General features: G+C 43.5%; 2 protein-coding genes across 3 annotated transcripts; both read left to right on the top strand.

The window, feature by feature from the left end:
- Positions 1–816: 816 nt before the first annotated feature.
- Positions 817–5,603, top strand: myoz1a (myozenin 1a). Of its 2 annotated transcripts, none has more exons than XM_068741198.1 (6): positions 817–975; positions 2,371–2,457; positions 2,714–2,901; positions 3,592–3,844; positions 4,560–4,722; positions 4,802–5,603. In XM_068741198.1, exons 2-6 carry the CDS (start codon positions 2,373–2,375, stop codon positions 5,031–5,033), a joined length of 921 nt encoding a protein of 306 aa, XP_068597299.1. In that variant the 5' UTR covers positions 817–975; positions 2,371–2,372; the 3' UTR covers positions 5,034–5,603. The 2 variants fall into 2 exon arrangements, with proteins under 2 accessions (XP_068597299.1, XP_068597298.1); XM_068741197.1 differs by having other exon boundaries at positions 3,592–3,865.
- Positions 5,604–6,923: 1,320 nt separating this feature from the next.
- On the top strand, positions 6,924–14,856 carry hhat (hedgehog acyltransferase). Its single transcript, XM_068741493.1, has 11 exons — positions 6,924–7,044; positions 7,136–7,200; positions 7,332–7,445; positions 7,527–7,721; positions 8,654–8,866; positions 9,105–9,279; positions 9,358–9,508; positions 10,582–10,617; positions 12,052–12,253; positions 12,464–12,608; positions 14,771–14,856. Exons 1-11 carry the CDS (start codon positions 6,924–6,926, stop codon positions 14,854–14,856), a joined length of 1,503 nt encoding a protein of 500 aa, XP_068597594.1.
- Positions 14,857–17,965: the final 3,109 nt, after the last annotated feature.

Here is a 17,965-nt window from a genome sequence, read left to right as displayed (position 1 = left end):
GCATGACTCATTTGCAATGCAGGCTGCAAACCTGCAGTAGATTTTACAGAACGTATTTGGTCTAAACAGATAATGACAGTCTCTTCTCCACAGGGAATTCATAGTCTTCATTTTTTCCCCTTAAACTACATAAAAAGCTAATTATCATACATAGAAATGACAATGAAACACCAGATAGAATACGCCACTGCTCAGTGAGATTGTAGCAGAATTTGTGACAGGAAAGTCATCCAGTATTTTGATATCAGAATTTGAATCTCTGACGTTGTGAATAAAACCTTGAACCAACATTTTAGAGCCACCAAAATGCTGACTTATATTTTAGACTGAGGTGCTGGAGGGTTTTGAGCTCTTCTGGCTGCTGTTCAAGATCTCATACAAAAAGATTAAAATAACGTCATGCTAATCTAGTGTCAGATTAGAGCGATGTAAGGAGTAAAACGCCCCCCCTCCCTAACCTGAAACACAAACCTTAACACACACACACACACACACACACACACATTCTCTGTCTACCTCAACACACCCCACGGACCTCCGAGGTTATTTTATAGCCCAGTTCTCTTCCCCTCGTTATTTGCTACTAAATATAGTCTTCAGAACCATCTGTGAGAATGTTTTTGTTCCCTTAATATCCCCATCAGCACTTTCAACTGGTCAACAGAGACCCCCCCGACTCCAATCCAATCCCTAGTTATACTTCATTCTCCTAACCTCAACCTCCTCCTCCTCCCGTCTTGACACCAATGCTGCTGCCAACCAACCCCCCCCCCCCCCCCCCCCAACCCTCTGGAAGCTCTGCCATAGGACTGTGGGGCGGGTTTTGCACTTCTCGGGACCTGGGTCCAGCCATACGAAGGGTCAGAGACACTGAGGGATTTGTAAATTTGTGATCACCATTGAGCCTTGGGTCTCCTCTTCTCTGTTTGGTATTTATAGGTTTGTCTCTCCTCCCAGGATCACGACAAAAACCCGGTGAGTGGGTGTGCACCCCATCTGTGTCTTTGTTTTTTGTTCTACTAAACAGATTCTGTCTTGGATTTATATTCTGGTCTCTACAAAAATAGGTCAAGGGAATATTTATGTTCCCAATCCTAATTTCTGTGATAAGGATAAAAGAGGATGACCTCAAAAATCAAATGAACCCGCACCATTCTCTTTTGATTCTGCCTGGAGAGCCAGGGTTTTTTTGGTGCATCTTAAAATGACCAGAGTTATGTGTGAATGTGCTGACCATCGCTCTCTGGGGGCCGTGCAGAGATTTTATATAGTGTCATCCAACCCCGACAGGGGGTTGGTAAATCCGCGCACAAGGGATCCCTTAGCTGTAGTTATTTGGGGCAATTAAAATGTTGTCCAGAAATCTCTCGTTTCGAGAGACGTTCCAGCATACAGTGAGAATTGTGTGCAGGAAGTATGTATTGTGTCCTTAAGAGTTGTGTCAAGCCCATTTGATAGCCAAATGACGCCATAACAAGTAGCTAAAAAGTCTTGGCTGAAAATGTATTTTATAAATAGCCGCAGCGGGTTGAGTTACAGCCAGTAGATGTGATGTGATGTTTTGCCACTTGACTAAGCCCTATAGAAACCGCTTCAGAGCAGAAGGCAAGTAAAAAAAAAAGAAATATAATGTGAAAAAGAACCACTTACTGTGATAAGCAGGCACGTGTCCAAGATCATAAAATACCGAGTTGTTCATGTTAATTGGATTCAACATACAGCAATTTAGTCTTGTACTATTTTATGACGGTGACAGTTTTAATTTCGGTTTGAGAATGCCGTCATGATTTCTGCCTAAAGCACAGCATTCTTCTACTTCTGTTTGCTTATGTTGAATGAGATTGTGAATGGATCCTATGTCCACAAACACAACTGAGACACATGAGGCTACTATATGTTTCCTCTGCTGCAGACATCTGCTTCACTGGAGAATGCTGGGAATCTAATGGCAATGGCGTCCCCCCTTGAACTTGAATTATGAGCAGCCCCATGGTGTCTGATTGACGATCAAGGAGTTTTGGCGGCTTTAGTTGTTGACAATGAAAATAGTCAGATTTTTAATCGTGTTCATTGCGAGTAAATTTTAAATATAAATATTACATGAAATGTAATATTCTTATAGAATTCATGACATAAAGAAAAACAATCTCAAATAACTGCATTGTAAGACTTCCCTGCTTTTAATTCCTCTTTTTGCTCGAGTTCTATTTTGCATCATGTCTTAGCAAAAAAAAAAAAAAAAGCTTAGGTTCACTTTTTACTGAGTCTGTTTGAAAAGTGTGTGCTTAGTTGAAAATATTTATTTTTTGAATGCCTTTAAAACTTTATATTATGACTCTTAACGTGGTATTTTTTTTCCTGACCCTCAAGCAATGTCTCTGGGAAAGCCTGCCCCCCTATACAAGCGGAAAAAGATCTCCAAAATCATCACCGACCTATCACATGTCGCTCAGGATGGTAAGACTGGCATGAAATTACTTCATCGCGAAATCCAATTTCCATTCCAATCAAGATAGAATCCATAAATAAATGGATGAATGATAAAAAAAAAGTACTTGAGTTCTAACATTACAGGATCATCAGGGTTATGGCGTGTTAAAAACAAGAATAAAAAACCACAAAACATTATAAGTCTATACATTTCTATTTACTTTCCCTGACAAACTATTTGCACTTTTAAATATGACATTCTTTTCAAATATCTGTTTGGTAGAGTATGAATCAGAGCCAGAGGCCTCCGAGTTTGACCTGGGAACAAAGATCAAAACTCCCAAAGATGTCATGCTGGAGGAGCTTTCCCTGCTGAAGAACCGAGGCTCCAAGATGTTCAAGATGAGGAAGCAGAGAGTAGAGAAATTCATCTATGAGAACAACCCAGATGTCTTCAGCAGTGACTCTATGGTGAGTGCGTGAATTGCATTGATCGAGGGCATCTCATTTCAGACACAAAATTCCACTTTGAGAGCTTACACAAAAAGCATAAAGTTTTTGATTTCAGATAATTGGAAATTGCACGTCAACAGTGTTGGAGAAAAGGGGGAACGTTTAGCCTTTGTGCAATCATCCATTAACATCGATCTCAATGGATGCACATGGATTCCTCCGAGTGGACCACCTTGAAAATTGTCAAGCTATTAGAGAAGCTTATGTTGGTCTCTTGAGACAGCAACAAGAGAAAGTCAACAAAATTCTGCATGGCAGGAAGAGGATGAGCCCAACACCGCTGGCCATAAGCCCAAGTAGTGCCGAAGGCTACAAGTCATGATTGCTGGTTTGAGCTCACTCAATACCTGGGTGATTTCCTTGATTTGACTCCCTTAGTCTACTGCATCAAGAAGAAGCTCAGTGGTCACCCCTTTTGAGAGTGGTGATGGCATTCTTGCGGTTGTGGACCACTTTCTGAAAGTCTAAGTTGCTGACTTTTTCAAGAAGGGATCAATTTCCTGCAGACCTTGCGTAAATGCATGTTGCAAAAGACGTTTGTTGGGTTTTCCAAGATAGGCTCCTTCTAACTCCGGCTATGCAATTCATAGGGAGGAAAAGGTCATCGAGACATTGCTTGTCATCATTACCGATTTGTGTTTCTTTCAGGACAACCTCCAGAAGTTTGTTCCTTCTCTTGGTGGCCAGATGGGATGTCAGATGATAAATGTTGGTGGGCATTTTCTTAGCAAAGAGGCTGGCCAGGTGAATTATGGGGGGCTACCTGTTGGCAGTGGGGCCCCTGTGCCTCCTCCAAAGCCTGGAAGTAAAGCAGAAGGGGCAGGGGGAGCTGGAGGAGCAGGAGATGCAGGAGGGGTGAGTGGGGATGCCCAAGAGAAAGGTGGACAAGGAGAAGGAGCAGGTGACTTGTCTCCACTGAAAGGTTAGCATTGGCTCAGCACATGTGAGAAAAATTAAATATACCTGTCTACTGTGGTTGGTTTGATTTTGCTTAGATAAATGTCAGTCATGGTCTTGCTCTCGTTCAACAATTTAAGAATACTTTTTTTCTTCAAGTGCCGGTACTATCTCCTTTAGGAGAAATCTGTCTCAACACCCATAATGTTAGATTTTATTTAATCTATGAAAAATTAATAGCAAAAATAATCTGCTGTTGCCATAAGATTACCGGGGAGCAGAGAAACCTGGAAGTCACCATGTCGAGCTAAGAAAAAAGCACATGACCTTTTTTGTAACCCCACATGGTGTTATTCTTCAGTATGGATTAAGTAAATTACATATAATGTGGTGTTGAAAAGGTTGAAATGTCTTTTTGTTAAATTTGATGATTTTGCTCAAATGAAAATAAATTACGGAATTATGGGGGCGATGGTGGCGCGGTGGTCGAGAGGGTCGTCCTATGATCGAGACTGGTTGGCGGTTCGATTCCCTGCACCGGCGTTCGATTCCCTGCACTTGCCTGGGCGCCTGCCCTCCGAGGGACAAATCAATAAATAGTATTTAGTATAATTTTTTCCTCAGAATTAAAATATCATTAGAATACAAATTTTGCATTTTGTGTTACACACCTAATTCAAATGTGCCATATCCTCCAGCTGTGGTGTTTTTCCACACAGGAGGTGGAAGCGTTACCGCTAAGAAGCACCGCCAGGTGAAGATATACGTGTCGCCATGGGAGAAAGCCATGAAGGGCGATGTAATTCTGGTAGCTACTATGAAAACTACAATGCCTGGTCCCATTAAGCAAAAGGATTTCCCCAAGTGGAGAAGCTTCAACAGGTATCGCACTTATTGTGTGTGCTTTGTGACAAACAAAGAGGCTGGCAAGCTTAATAACCACATTGCCATGTTTTGCTAGGTGTGCTATGCCCTACGGCGGCTTTGAAAAGGCAAACCAATTCCTGAAATTCCAGCTGCCAGATACAAAGGCAACCAAAAAGGAGCCAGAGCCCGTGGTGTACCAACAGGAAATTGGCTGCCGGCCTTCCTTCAACCGCACTCCTATTGGCTGGGTGTGCAGCAGTGAGCCCAGCAGCATCCATATGGAGACAGATGCCGTGCCTTTTGATGGAGAGACCGACGAGCTGTGAAATAATAAACATACTGTGATAACGCCTCACTGTGCACCGACACATACACACAATCATGAATGCATTCATACAAGTTAGCATGCACGCACACCGTGATAGACGAGCTTACAAATTACTTTTGCATTGTTGAATTTTAATCCCTCTGTGTGGATAACTGAAAGCAAACGTGAACTGTGGGCATGTTCTTATTTTGCTATGTATTTGGTTGTAAGGCAAAGAAACAAGCTGCAGATGTTACGAGGAGGTGAAACATCAAAAGTCTGTTTGTTCATAAGTTGAGTCTGAAAACTCCCTGGTTTTGTGGGAAAAGCTGATGAGAAGTTGAAGATTTTGTCAATGAATGAATGAATAAAGTTTGAGGGACAGATCTGTTATATCAATGTTGTTTACAATGTCGCGCTGTCAGCTGTCTACCATATTTGTTTGTCCTAGTACATTTTCTTTTGATTCTTTGACCCTTCATTTAGCTATAAAATCCATTAAAACCTGTTTAATCCATGCATGCATAGAGTCATTTGCTCATCCACTGAACCAACAAATTATCTCCTTAATAAACCCTTTCAAAATGGAGCAGTTCTCAGAATTTTTAAAATATAAAAGGAAAATGTATTTTACACGTGAAAATCCTGAATTGGGGTAAGCAAGATAAGTTCAAATGAAAGGAGGGACTATTTCAATTCTCTTTTTCTTATCAGATCCATTTTCAGCACTATACAACACAGGGCATGGCGGATTATTATTATTATTATTATTATTATTACTATTATTATTATTATTATTATTATTATTTCATATTCTCAAACGCTTTGTACGTTCCCGGGTCGCGGGTCATGCTGGTGGCACTTTAAGAATCTCACTATGGTGACCGCCTACTCGTCCTCTGATTGGCTTGCTTGACATTCTTTACCAGACACTGACCAATCATCACCCCTTGACGTCCAAAACCTTACCAATGTAACCAATCAGGGCAACAAGCGCTAGCAAAGAGTAGAGTGTAGTACGATTCAAAATGTAGCTGCCGCTATGCTGCGTATTGACGTTAATGTTCCGACGGTCGCCGGTCCATGCAGTAGAACCGAACCAGTTCGGTCGGCAGTTAACCGCAACGCAATGGACACCGGCAGAATATTCTTAGGTAACACTGAAACTCGTTGTACGAATTGCTAGTTAGCCTTAATGTTAGCTACTTCCTATTCCAGTAGGTTAGCGTTAGCCTGCGGAAGTTTTCAGTTAACCGGAAAATTTGTGAATAAAACAAACAACCGAATCAGATTAAACATTGTTCGCACGCGCGCGCACACACACACACACGCGCGAGTTGTTGTCAGTGGGTTTGTGTTACTCTTAAATGCCAGCGCGACGTTAATAACCGAAATTGTTTTTGCTAGCCACGAGCGAGATCAGTTTATTTGCGTTGCCCATCCGGCAACAGTATTTGCGCAGTGTTACCTAGCAACGACAGTGATGGGTTTTGGCGTTGACACGAACGAAGCTACGTGGGAAAGTAAACGTGGTTGGTTGGTTATTTTTAGAGCAGCCTCTATTAGCAGCTCCACGTTAGTTAATAAGACGTGGAATTACGCTTTAAATTCAGAAAATGTGTTTTAAAAAAAAGGTAAAATTGTTATTACCAGGGCTCTCTTTGACATGTGCGTGCATTCCAGAACAATACAAATACAAATCTCAGACAAACAAAAATACAATGACTTCAGTCCATTTAAAATAAATTATAAATGTTCTGATTGTAACGAGAGTTTGAGGGTGACTGTTAAAGTATAACCTCAGCTTCAGGTTCATTGTCTTTTCCACGTTGATTCCAATTATTTGTTGTACAGTCAAACCGATTTAATGATGCGCTATGTTTCAGGCAGATCACAGTAATTCTACCCGATGTCGTCTAAACCAACGACTCGGCTGGCGCCCCTGTCGTGGATAGAGATGTGTGCGTATTGGGCGCTGTCCTTCGGCTCTCATCTGTACTCTTTCTACCAGCTGCACCAGTTCTGCAGAGGTACTGTAGATAAACAGACAAAGGCATAATGACTCAACAAGAAAAGTTTCATCAAAGATAAGCTCTTTATTCCCTCTGTTTTGTGGCTCAGAGCACGACGGAGCGTTGCAGAGGCAATTCCAATTGGAAAAAGGCCTCCTTGAGGGTTTTAAGAGGGTAAGCTCCACATTCACAGTGCTGATAGAAGTGCAGCCCTATTGTGCTGTCCTAAACAAAGCTGTTTTTCTTAAAGACATCGTCTGTTGGGGCATAAAGGCTATTCTCAGGAAGTAATTTGTTTGTGTCAGGACCCGTCAGACTTTGAGTGGAGTTTCTGGACTGAATGGGCTCGAAAGTCTTTACTGTGGACTTTTGTTGGTCATGGCCTGATATCAAGACTGACCAGCATTTTCTACCACAAGGTAGGAAGTGGTTGCTGTTGAATATATAATAATGTGCTATTTGGTGATAGATCTTTCGTATGTTTGATGTTCCATCAACAGCTTAGGGTGCCGGCAATCACAATATATGGCATCTTAGCAGCCGGCAGTGTGCTGGGGATAAAAGGAGTGGGTGTTCTGCTGGTGCATCTGGGACTGTCCTTTTCAGTGGCACACATGCGAAAACCTCTTCTGTCGTGGGCCTGTAACCTGCTGCTGCTCTCCACGCTTCACATCAAACCACTTCAAGAGATCCAGGTAGGTTTTATCACCTGGATATTTATATTTTCTATCATTATTTTAGAGGGATTTATTTTCTTTTTTATTAGTAGGGCAAAACAGAAAACTTAAATAAGTGTTTTTATAATTTAATCTGATTCAATGTTAGCTTAAGCCGAGTTTACTTTTAGGAAGTCTAAGGGCTGCTTGTCTCCTTTTATTCTGGCATTGTATGGATTTACACTTTGGCACTACAACCCTTTTTCCAGAAAAGCTGGTGCGCTGTGCAAAATGTAAATAGAGGCAGAATGTGACGTATTCAAAACATTAAAACCCAATTTTTCTTTAAATTAAATTGATGAAATCCCCAAGAATTCATCATCTACTGCCACAGTATCATTAAAAAAAATTCAGCGAACTCTTTCCAAGTGAGGAACAAAGCCAAAAACCAAACGCATATCTTTTTTTTTAATTTACATCATACACAGCGTGACAAAATTTATGGAAACTGTTCAAAGAGAACTTTGAAAATGACTTCATATTGGATGCTATATTTGCAAAGAACACATGAGGGCGCAAGCCAGCAGGGGAAGAACCAGCTCCTTATTCCATTTCTACGCTCCAATGACAGAAAGTAAAGAAAAAAAAGAAGAAATAACTTTTTAAAGCAGATTAATTTCAGTTCATTCTGGAGGTTTAGAAGCATTAAAGCTTCACAGAGAGGAAACAGCCAATCCTCATATTTATTCCAGTGAAAATGAAAAAAACAGCCACGACTAAGTGAGAATAAGTATTGCCGGATTTTGTTAACTTCTTATCCAAGTCTGGCACAATCTGCTGATGTTCCCACGTTTTAAACAAACACTGACATTTAAAGGACGCTTTATATTTAGCATCAGGCTGCCACTCCTGGTATAAAATCACACAGGAAAGTGTTCTAATGAAAAGTGTCCCTTCCCTTTGTTGCGCAGAAAGGCTGGTATGAGACTGAAGAAGAGTATTACTTGCTGCTCTTCAGCGTTGCTGTCTGTGGTCTGCGCTTCATCAGCTTCAGCCTGGAGCATTGCTGGCGACCTCTGGACCGCGGTGGAGTTGTGCAGCTCTGTTGGTTGCTTTCATACACCTTCTATCATCCTTTTTTCTACAATGGACCAATTATCACATACAAAGACTATGTTGAACAGGTAATTACGATAATTAAGGTCCCTCTTGAGCTGAACTCTGAACTGAACTCTTCTGTGGGCTGACATGTTTATTATTACGTTTTGCAAATTTCTGCAAAGATATGAACCATTTTGTTTGTCGGACTTCCTCTCCTGCACTTCTTTAAATTTCTTAACATATTTTATTTATATATGCTGGTCTTTATTCCTCTCGCGTACAACCAGCATCCCTTAGCACTCTCACTTTCCACACCTTCAGATGCGGAGGCCTGCTGAGGCTAACGGAGACAAATCTGACCTTTGTTACCTGGTGCGCCGATCCGGACGGCTCGTACTCTGGTGGTGTATCGCAGAGTACATGATCCATGTTATGTACATGCACGCCATCCAGTCCAATGAGACCTACTTGGAAATTCTTCCACCTTGGGCGCTGGGTAAGTCTGTCTGTCTCTCTGTCTGTCTGTCTGTGTGGCTGTTGTGGTAGGTTGTTTCAACATGTCCGTCTGTGCCAGGCGGACTCGCCCTGGCGCTGGTCCAGTTCTTCTTTGTGAAGTACCTGGTCCTGTTTGGCCTTCCATCCACGCTGGCGACGCTGGATAAGCTGTCTCCCCCGAACCTTCCTCGCTGCGTCAGCCTCATGTGCAGCTTCACAGGGATGTGGAGGTAAAGCCGCAAAGCGCATGCCGACGCCACCGACACAAATACTCCACTGATAAACGCTCACAGCGCCATGACGAGCTAGCATCCGGGTACAAGCAGCCATTTAGCGGTAACACTGGTCACAGTGGACCGAGTCATCTTCTGTCATTACCGGCAATCAAAACAACGGTCCACCTCGGCACAGGGAACTTTGCCTCCTCTCAGCTTCAAGGTGAAGTGGTCGGTTTAGTGGCAGCACCGACAATCATGGTAGCATGTGGCAGCGTGTCTATGCATGCGCTTCACACTATTACCATCAGCGTGATTATGAAATTGGATATAATTTCTTTTTTTTAATGGCGCTTCATTCTCTCCAAGAGGGGCAGAAAGGATCCAGATTATTAAACTAATTTCATGAGGCAAAGAACGACGATGCCTTGTTTATGCTGAAGGGATGCAGGGATGAAGCGCCTTAATCAGCGAGACTCGAGAAAGTAAAAGGTCTGCGGACAACATTTCCACTTCTTTGTTCGTTTGTGCGTTTAGCTGCAGAGAAAGAAACAAGCGCTGATGTGAAACGAATAAAGTCAATCACAGGAGCCCCTAAATCCTTGTTTCATTAAAGTCCAAATCCACTTTTACCGAAGGTGTTTCTGCGTCTAACTGCACAATCGTGACGTTGAGCCGGACTCGGAGTTGCACTGTGAGCCGTTTCCACGGCAAAGCAATACGTTGCCAAATCTATTTACGGATGAGTGGAGCAGGGAGGAAGGCGTGTGTGTGCTAAGAACAAAACGCCGGCCCGGCTGATGTGCTGACGCCGACGCTCTCCTGTCCGACCCGCGTGTGTGTGTGTGTGTGTGCGTGTGCGTGCGTGCGTTGAGCTGGCCAACGTCGACAGCGTTGATGGAATGCATAAAGCTGTCGCTTCAGTTTACAGGCAGCGCCAACATACATACTTCAATCAATCAATCAATCAATCAATCTTCTCATTGACAAAGCGACCCCGGATTATACGGAGGCCGCCGCTCTTCCTCGGGGCTACATTGTGATGTAAATCTGTCGCTCAGACTTTCTCTCTTCTCGCTCACTCGCAGGCACTTTGACGAGGGTCTGTATCGATGGCTCATCAGGTAAGAGGCTCTTCATCAGCGCTGGATGGAATATCTCAGATGCTATTGGTTACCGAAATGTGAAACGCCTAAATCAAATGAGAGGACGCTGCAGTCGGGTGGAGGCGTTCCCGTGACGATGAGGTCTCCTGTCGTCGGTGGACAGTCCCTCTGTTGTGTTGCCGTTTCCGTACCCCACAGACGAGCCTCCCTGTTTAACACGTGCACACAGAAGAATTCTGTCACCCCTCTGCATCTCCACGCGTCTGCTTTACGGATGAAGATCTCCCGACGCTCCTTAGATTGAGCTTCCCTTTGAATCTCGCGTGCGTCTGAACGGTTTTTCTCTCCTGCTAAAAGGCTTCGCCCGTAATCGGTCTTCGGATGCAGGGCGACTGATGCCGCGCAGACACAATGCCCCCCCCCCACCCCCCCACACACTTATCCATTCTGGTGGAATTGCTTCTAAAGCGGTTTTTAATACATTTGTGACATTTTTGTTCAAACTGTCTCCATGAATAAATGATGTGTTTTTACACGACTCTCTGACACCTAATCTCCCCGCGCCGCTAAGTGGTTCTCTCTAGGCCATTCCATTACGCTGTTCCTGAAATGAACTGCTGTGGTCACCAACAGAGCAGCACATTTGAGGTCTTACAGCTTGGATGAGAACGACCGGGGGGGGGGGAGTCCGTATATTAAGCAAATATCTATATCAAATATCTAATTCCATTCTATAAAACTGATCAAGGTATTCGTGCATGTCTGCAGATGATCATATTTAACGTCTGCGGGATAAGTGCGCATGTAATTAATTAAAATCAATGGATCGGTGCTTCATTTTCATCCCGTGTTTCTTCCTCTCCATCTGCTTTTTTTACTTTCATCCTCCAATATGGCCAAGCTGGCCGCGCTATTTAAGGCTCAGAAAATGCTGGCTCATCTTTGGGGAACATTGATTAGCCACAGGGTGACTGAGATAATTAGTTCCCTGCTCTGCAACACGAGACGGAGCGGGATGTTTGTTAGTGTGCCCGAGTAATGTAGCGTGTAGAAAGTCAAGGCGGCTCGGCGACGGACGACTTTCGCACAGTATCGGGGAGCGTTTTCATTTGTCACCACAGCGGGGCCCGATTTCTGCGCTGATTGGTGAAATATTATTCACAGCGAGGAGGCTATCGCATGACTGTACGGCTGCTGCCGTTACGCCGTGTCATCTGTAGTCTTTTTTTGAAAACAAAGCGGAAGTTGTTTTTTTTTTGCTGGAGGTTTGCAGTTTGATGAAGAAATGCGCTTTGAATCCACAAAGATTATGCCTCACCCTTGGGAGTGGCTTCTATTTGTATTTTATTTCATTAACATGACATGATAAATAACCTGACACCATCTATTCAGCTGCTTGTCTCTGTGTTGTGTGAACTGTGTCTCAATGTAATCGATGTTCCCGTGTTCCAGATACCTCTACGTGCCGCTCGGAGGCTCACGGCACGGCCACCTTTACAAAATGTTCTCCACCGCGCTCACCTTTGGATTCATCTGCCTCTGGCATGGCGGCCACGACTACTTGCAGTACTGGGCTCTGATGAACTGGGCTGGAGTTCTGCTAGAAAACGGGCTGAAGTCTCTGCTTGCATCGGCCTCCATTCGCTCCGTTGTTGTAAGTGTGCACAAATATCAGGCTATAAGCGTAGAGAGAGACGTCCAGGTTGTCTTTCCTCCTTTGTTCTATGATCTCCACCAGATTAAAATCTGGTCACACATTGCGTAATCCTTCTGATTTACGCTCTCATTAACGCGTGGCGTTTTTCTTTCCCGCTGACAGTCTCTCATGGCTCTTCTGATCGTTGTTTATTTGCTGTTTTCCCAGGAGCAGCATATCTCTGCGGCGATGGAAAGGCGTTGTGTTGCTCTTCTCTCTGCCGTCTCCACTGCCATGCTCATCCTGTCTAATTTGGTATTCCTTGGGGGGAGTCACGTTGGCAGAATCTTCTGGAACCGCGTCTTCGTTCAAGGTAAATTGCCTTCCACCGTGCTCGCTCGGTTGCATCCACGTTGTTCCTTTTTATTTAGCGAGACCGATTCGGATAGCTTTTAGAAGTTCGTAGCCTCGTTGACTTTCGGCCTTTTGGTCTTTGCGTTACAGTTCAGTTGTGCTGCGGGATTTTTCCTCCCCCCCAGAGAGGACAGCAGCTTTAAGGCAGTGTCTCTAAAGCAGCAGTCGGAGAAGTGGTGGAAAATAGCACAATTAATACATAAAGCGATTAAAAATGGCGCTACTCGGCTTGCCTGTATATTTAGCAGTGTCGTCAGTGGATGCTGTTTTACCAGGGCTCTCTTTGCATGGGCAAATAGTGAGACATCTGCTTTATGCTTGTGCCAGCTCCAGCTTTGCTCCCTGTGTTATTATTTGCCTCATTTGGTACCAAAAGCAAGATGGCTGGCACTCCTGCTGCCTTTCCACGCATGGCGAGCAGCCGGAGCTCATTTCGCTTCTGATACACAGAAACCGTTTTTTTTTTTTTCCCTTCCCGATACCAACCGACGGTTTGAATTGTTAAGAGAGAAGTATCCGTGTAGGGACGCTTTCCTGGTGTGATCAGGGTGAAAGGTGAGTCCAGCGTTCCAGATTCTCTGCTCATCGTGTTTGAAAACTGAAAAGTGAGGGCGTATTGTGTCCATATGATGTCACATGGTCTTTGTGTGGGCGAAGCTGAGCCCAGCAGCCCCCAGCAGCCCGCTAGAAGTGCAGCGTTGCTTCCTTCAGGCGACTCGGGTCATCTCAACTTTAGTTAGTTCAGCACAAGTGAGCCCAGCAGGCCAACAGCAAATTGTGATTACAGCCATTTTAGCCGAACGCGATGCTACTGTGAGCACAAAGACTGCACCCACGGTAGGAATGAATGAACAGGAAGCTAACAGCTATTCAGCTTCTCGGCTGGGTTGGACGTTTCTTAACTCAAGATGATGATTCATCCCATCAGATTCTAACGTCTTACAGTGAAATCCTTTGGCTGTATTTTAATCACGCTTTGTTTTACGTTGTTTTTCCTCATCTCTGGCGGTTCTCTGTTTGCTAAAGTCAGTAGGACGCCATAAAGGTCATGTCAGTGCGTCTACGACCTCCTGCTGTTTCAGCCTGGACCGTTGTGATGGACAGACACGGCCTCTCCTCCACGTGCGGCCAAAAGAAAAAGGTCACATTTGCTTGCGCACTTTGTCTCTATCAGGCTAATGATGATGAAGCGCTAAACCCGCTAGCTGTCACGGACTTCGCCGCTGACGATCGCAGGCCTTAAGCCTTCCCGCTAATGAGCTTTACGTTTAGTTTTGACTGGCCTCTTTGCAAATGCCTCTTTTTTTTTTTTGTTACTGCATCTGTACTTTGATAATGAAGCGGCGAAAGAAAGGTGTAATTAGAGCACCGTTGGATTAGAGCTGTGACACACAGCCGGTGGAAGTAGGTTTTCTTTTTATGCTCTTTGCCTGGGCTTGGTAATTAATAGTTGGCTTGCGTTCGGTTCTGTTCTACCAAAGTAGAAGTTGGATGATTGGTTGGAGAGTCTAGATTTCATACTGGGGGTGTCAAGTGAAATTTGCATACCTGCGAAGACGGAACACGCTCGGCCTGCGCTAAAAGGCTTTGAATGATTCATTCAGTGATGCATTTTTCAAAAGTCCACATGGAACCTGAAATTTAGTTCATAATTACAATGACTGTCTTTTGATTGGAACATCAGGAAGGCTCTTAAAAAAAAACACGGACCTTATATTATGCAGCCATCATCGGAACATGTCTTCTGATATTAGCATCTTTTTGCGCGCAGGAAGCTGATGGTACGGCTGTGCATAAAGTAGCCTGTGTGTATGTGAATTAGACACTGACATGAATAGCAAAGAATAGTGCATTGTGGGTGCAGGTGCAAGGCAGCGAGCAATTCTGGAGGCAAGCCAGTCGGTGAGGAGGCGCGGGCCGCTGTCCTTGTGTCTCCGCTCGACCCTCTGAGAAGCTGCTATAAATAGAAAGAGAGAATAACCATGACACGGAGGACGCTGACCGAAACATGGACGCCATCGCGTCCTCTCTGCTCGTATAACTGGATGCAAGTCTTCCCGGAGGAGTGGCCTGGAGAAGCATCAAGATAACGCGTTCTGATCCTGCTGTTGTGTTTTTCAGGGTGGTCTACCCTCGCCCCGCCTATGCTGGCCTTCCTCTACTGCTTTGCTCAGGTTGGACTTGAGTGGTCTTCTCACCCACCGTGAAGCACTTTGAATATATTCTAGAGTTAGAACCTCTGCTGCTGGTCCACGGGGATGCCCAGCTGGGCCTGACCCCCCCCCCCCCCCCCTCATCCAGCTGGCTCGTTGCCACGGAAGCTGAGCAGCCACTTTGCTCCACCCAAAAGACAAAAATCTCTCCGAAAGGATCGATGCCGATTCTTCCCGAGAGTCGCCTGTGCCGGGGAAATTTGATACAACTCAAATAGAATGAGAGCAAAGCTGTAAATTCAGTACCGCTGCAGTGTCAACTTGTCCTCCAAAGTGCTCCATTGGGTGCCGTTCGTTGTCGCAAAAAATATGAAAGGAATTCTGGACGGAAGGTTTCTTGGTTGTGGGAGGTGTTACTCAGCTTAGTTTCGGTTTCTGAGCACTTCGACTGAAAGGATAGTTATTTTCCCGAATAGCGAAACTATTGAGACATTAGCAAAGTGTTTTTGTTGCAATCAGAAAAAAGAATTTCCTCATAACACATGAAATCACAATGAAAGCAGAGGAAGAACTAAAATTCGCAAGAGTGCTAGTGAAAATTCAATTTTCCTGTTAGACAAGACTATTTTTAAAATACATTTTTAATAAATATTTTACAAGAGGTAAACCTTGAAAGTTCTTTCCTGCCTGCAGTTTCTCAAATGTGACAATTTTCTGCTTCAATCAATCAAACAAGAGACTAAACAGCAGATTAATAACAAATGAATGTTCGTATTTGCAAAACCACTCAGCGTCATCTGTGGAAGCTAATGGAAAGGGAGAAAAACCTCATTGTATTTAGAAACAGGTCTGGGTGAATAGTTTTCTTAAAGTGTTTGCCTTTTTTCCCAACAACACATTATTTTATAAGTAATTTACTCTGATCCAGTATTCGATTACATTTGTGAAAGACAGTATCTGTATTCAGATCCCTGTAGCCTTTTTTTCCCATCCCTCTTGGGGACATTGAACATTTTCTTTTCTACCAGTGGTAAATAATTTCGTAAAACTTTTCTCTGTCATCAAATAAAACAAGTAGAGTGTAATCTAGATTGCGTGTTTCCATTAGCTGATTTCTGTTCCTGGGATGATCAGCGCTGAGCGGGATGAGTGTGAGCAGGGATTGCAGTTGAGGAATCCTCTTAAATGAGCACGAAACTGAGGTCGATCTGACAAGAGAAGATCAGCGGGAGAACACACCGGCTGAGCAACACTTAGAGAAACCGTCTGCGACGGAGGAGCTAAAACTGTGCGACAAAACGGACCGGACACGATGCGCCAAAGAGAAGAGGCAGGCATTGTGAATCCTACAGCATGTCATGAAATTAAATGAGCTATTCTGTTCGTTTTGTTTCCTTACTATTTGTAGATTCTTCATTGGATAGGATTATTCTAGGCATTAGATTTAGCTATGGTTATAAAGGGGGCGGCGCCTTTTACGGTGATTCCTTCCCTGTTGCTCTGCCTGAAGGTCAAAAATTTAATTTTTGGCTCTCTTCACCTAGCTGGAAATCCTTCACATAATTTTTCAGTAGCAACCAAAAGCCATATCATTAAAGTCAGCTTTAATATGTTGAAGCTGTAAAAAGCGTCACCCGGTAGGTTTCTATATCTTCTTTCACAGCTTGGAACTTTTCTTTTTCTTTTTATAAATATTACATCACAGAACCGCACATTGCTTTCAACAGTCTTGTCTGAGTCGAGCGCCTCTTCATCCTATTTTTGTAACGTATATTTATGGTGTTGGTAAAAACCATTCAGCCTCTTGAGACAGGCGTAGGTGAGGGGACCCTCCACACGACACGTCTCTGTCCTTAGGCTTCAAACGGTGGCACAAAGGCCTCCCTTTACTTTCATATGCAGTAATTATTAAAGTTCTGATCTGATGTAGGAAAGCTTTACAGAACTAATTTCTTCTCCATCACCGGGCGCACCTTAAATACCACTGACTGTGACTTAAATTAAAGTTAAACTGAACGAGGGCGCCGTCCTCCAGAGAGACGACAGCTTCTCTGATTTTTTTTTCTCTCTCCAGTGAATGCATCGCTCGGGCTCGGGCTGTGGAGTCCGGTCTTAAACCCATTAGTGCTTCTGTGGGCTTCGTAGCATCCTGGAGCGTTTGCGTAAAGTAGACTGCCCTCGACACCAGCTAAATCTGTTCTTTGCATTTAAAACTTTTGTTCATCCTGTCAGCTCCGGCCTTTCAGCTCCCAATGTGGGCAGCAGCTTTATGAAGCGCCCGTGAAAGAGGTCATAGCAATATGATTTTAGCGCTTTTTCCAGCTTTAGAATCAAACCTCTTTGTGAAGCGGTCCCATAAAAACCCAGAAATACCGACGCTAAACTAAATGAGTTCTCACCTCTCTGGTGACACGCTCATTTATTTTTAAGATGTTGAATTTTTGATGGGCGATATGAAAATGGGTCTGTCTGAGAGGAAGCATGCAGAGAACATGAATTATCCATATGAATAATAAATAATGTATACTATTGGGTATTCTTTGCGATGTCAAATAATATATTTACGGCTTAGGTTAAAGCCAAAGAGCAGTTTTGAACTGTGAACTATTTAAAGATGAAGCTATTTTAACATCTCACTGAGAATTCTTTCAATTCTTTGAACTGATTTTTCAAAAAGTGATTTTTCTTTTCCAATGACGTTTTTGTGTGTGAAAAATTACAACATTTTAGGACTATGATAAAATTCTTCATGGAAATTCAAAAATATATTTCTGTATTGTGTCATAAAAAAGATTTACATCTGACTTCTTCAGAATGATAGTTTTTTGCCTCCAGCTATTGAACTCAACTTTATTAAAACTCATCCTCTGTACTCCAAATGTTTTATTTGAATATTTGGAGAAAAATGACTCCCTAAAAGTTCATTCCTCCCCCCTATATTTGCCCTTTTTGATAGTCAGCTTGCATCTTGTGACACTCTAGCTTTGGTTACATGAGCACATTTGCACAATGATGATTTTTTTTTTCTCTTCTCATAAATGTTTATTGCAGAAATGTTGAGCAAAGGGTCATTCTTTGTTCCTGACAGTTTTCAAATACGGTAGGGGACACACCCTAGCGAGCTCCATCGGCCACAGCTACAAATGCACGGCTCTCAATCCGT

The sequence above is a fragment of the Brachionichthys hirsutus genome, chromosome 7 (assembly GCF_040956055.1).
Source record: "Brachionichthys hirsutus isolate HB-005 chromosome 7, CSIRO-AGI_Bhir_v1, whole genome shotgun sequence".
Taxonomy (NCBI): domain Eukaryota; kingdom Metazoa; phylum Chordata; class Actinopteri; order Lophiiformes; family Brachionichthyidae; genus Brachionichthys; species Brachionichthys hirsutus.
Note: the sequence above shows the minus strand (reverse complement) of the source record. Positions and strands in the feature narration are given on the sequence as shown.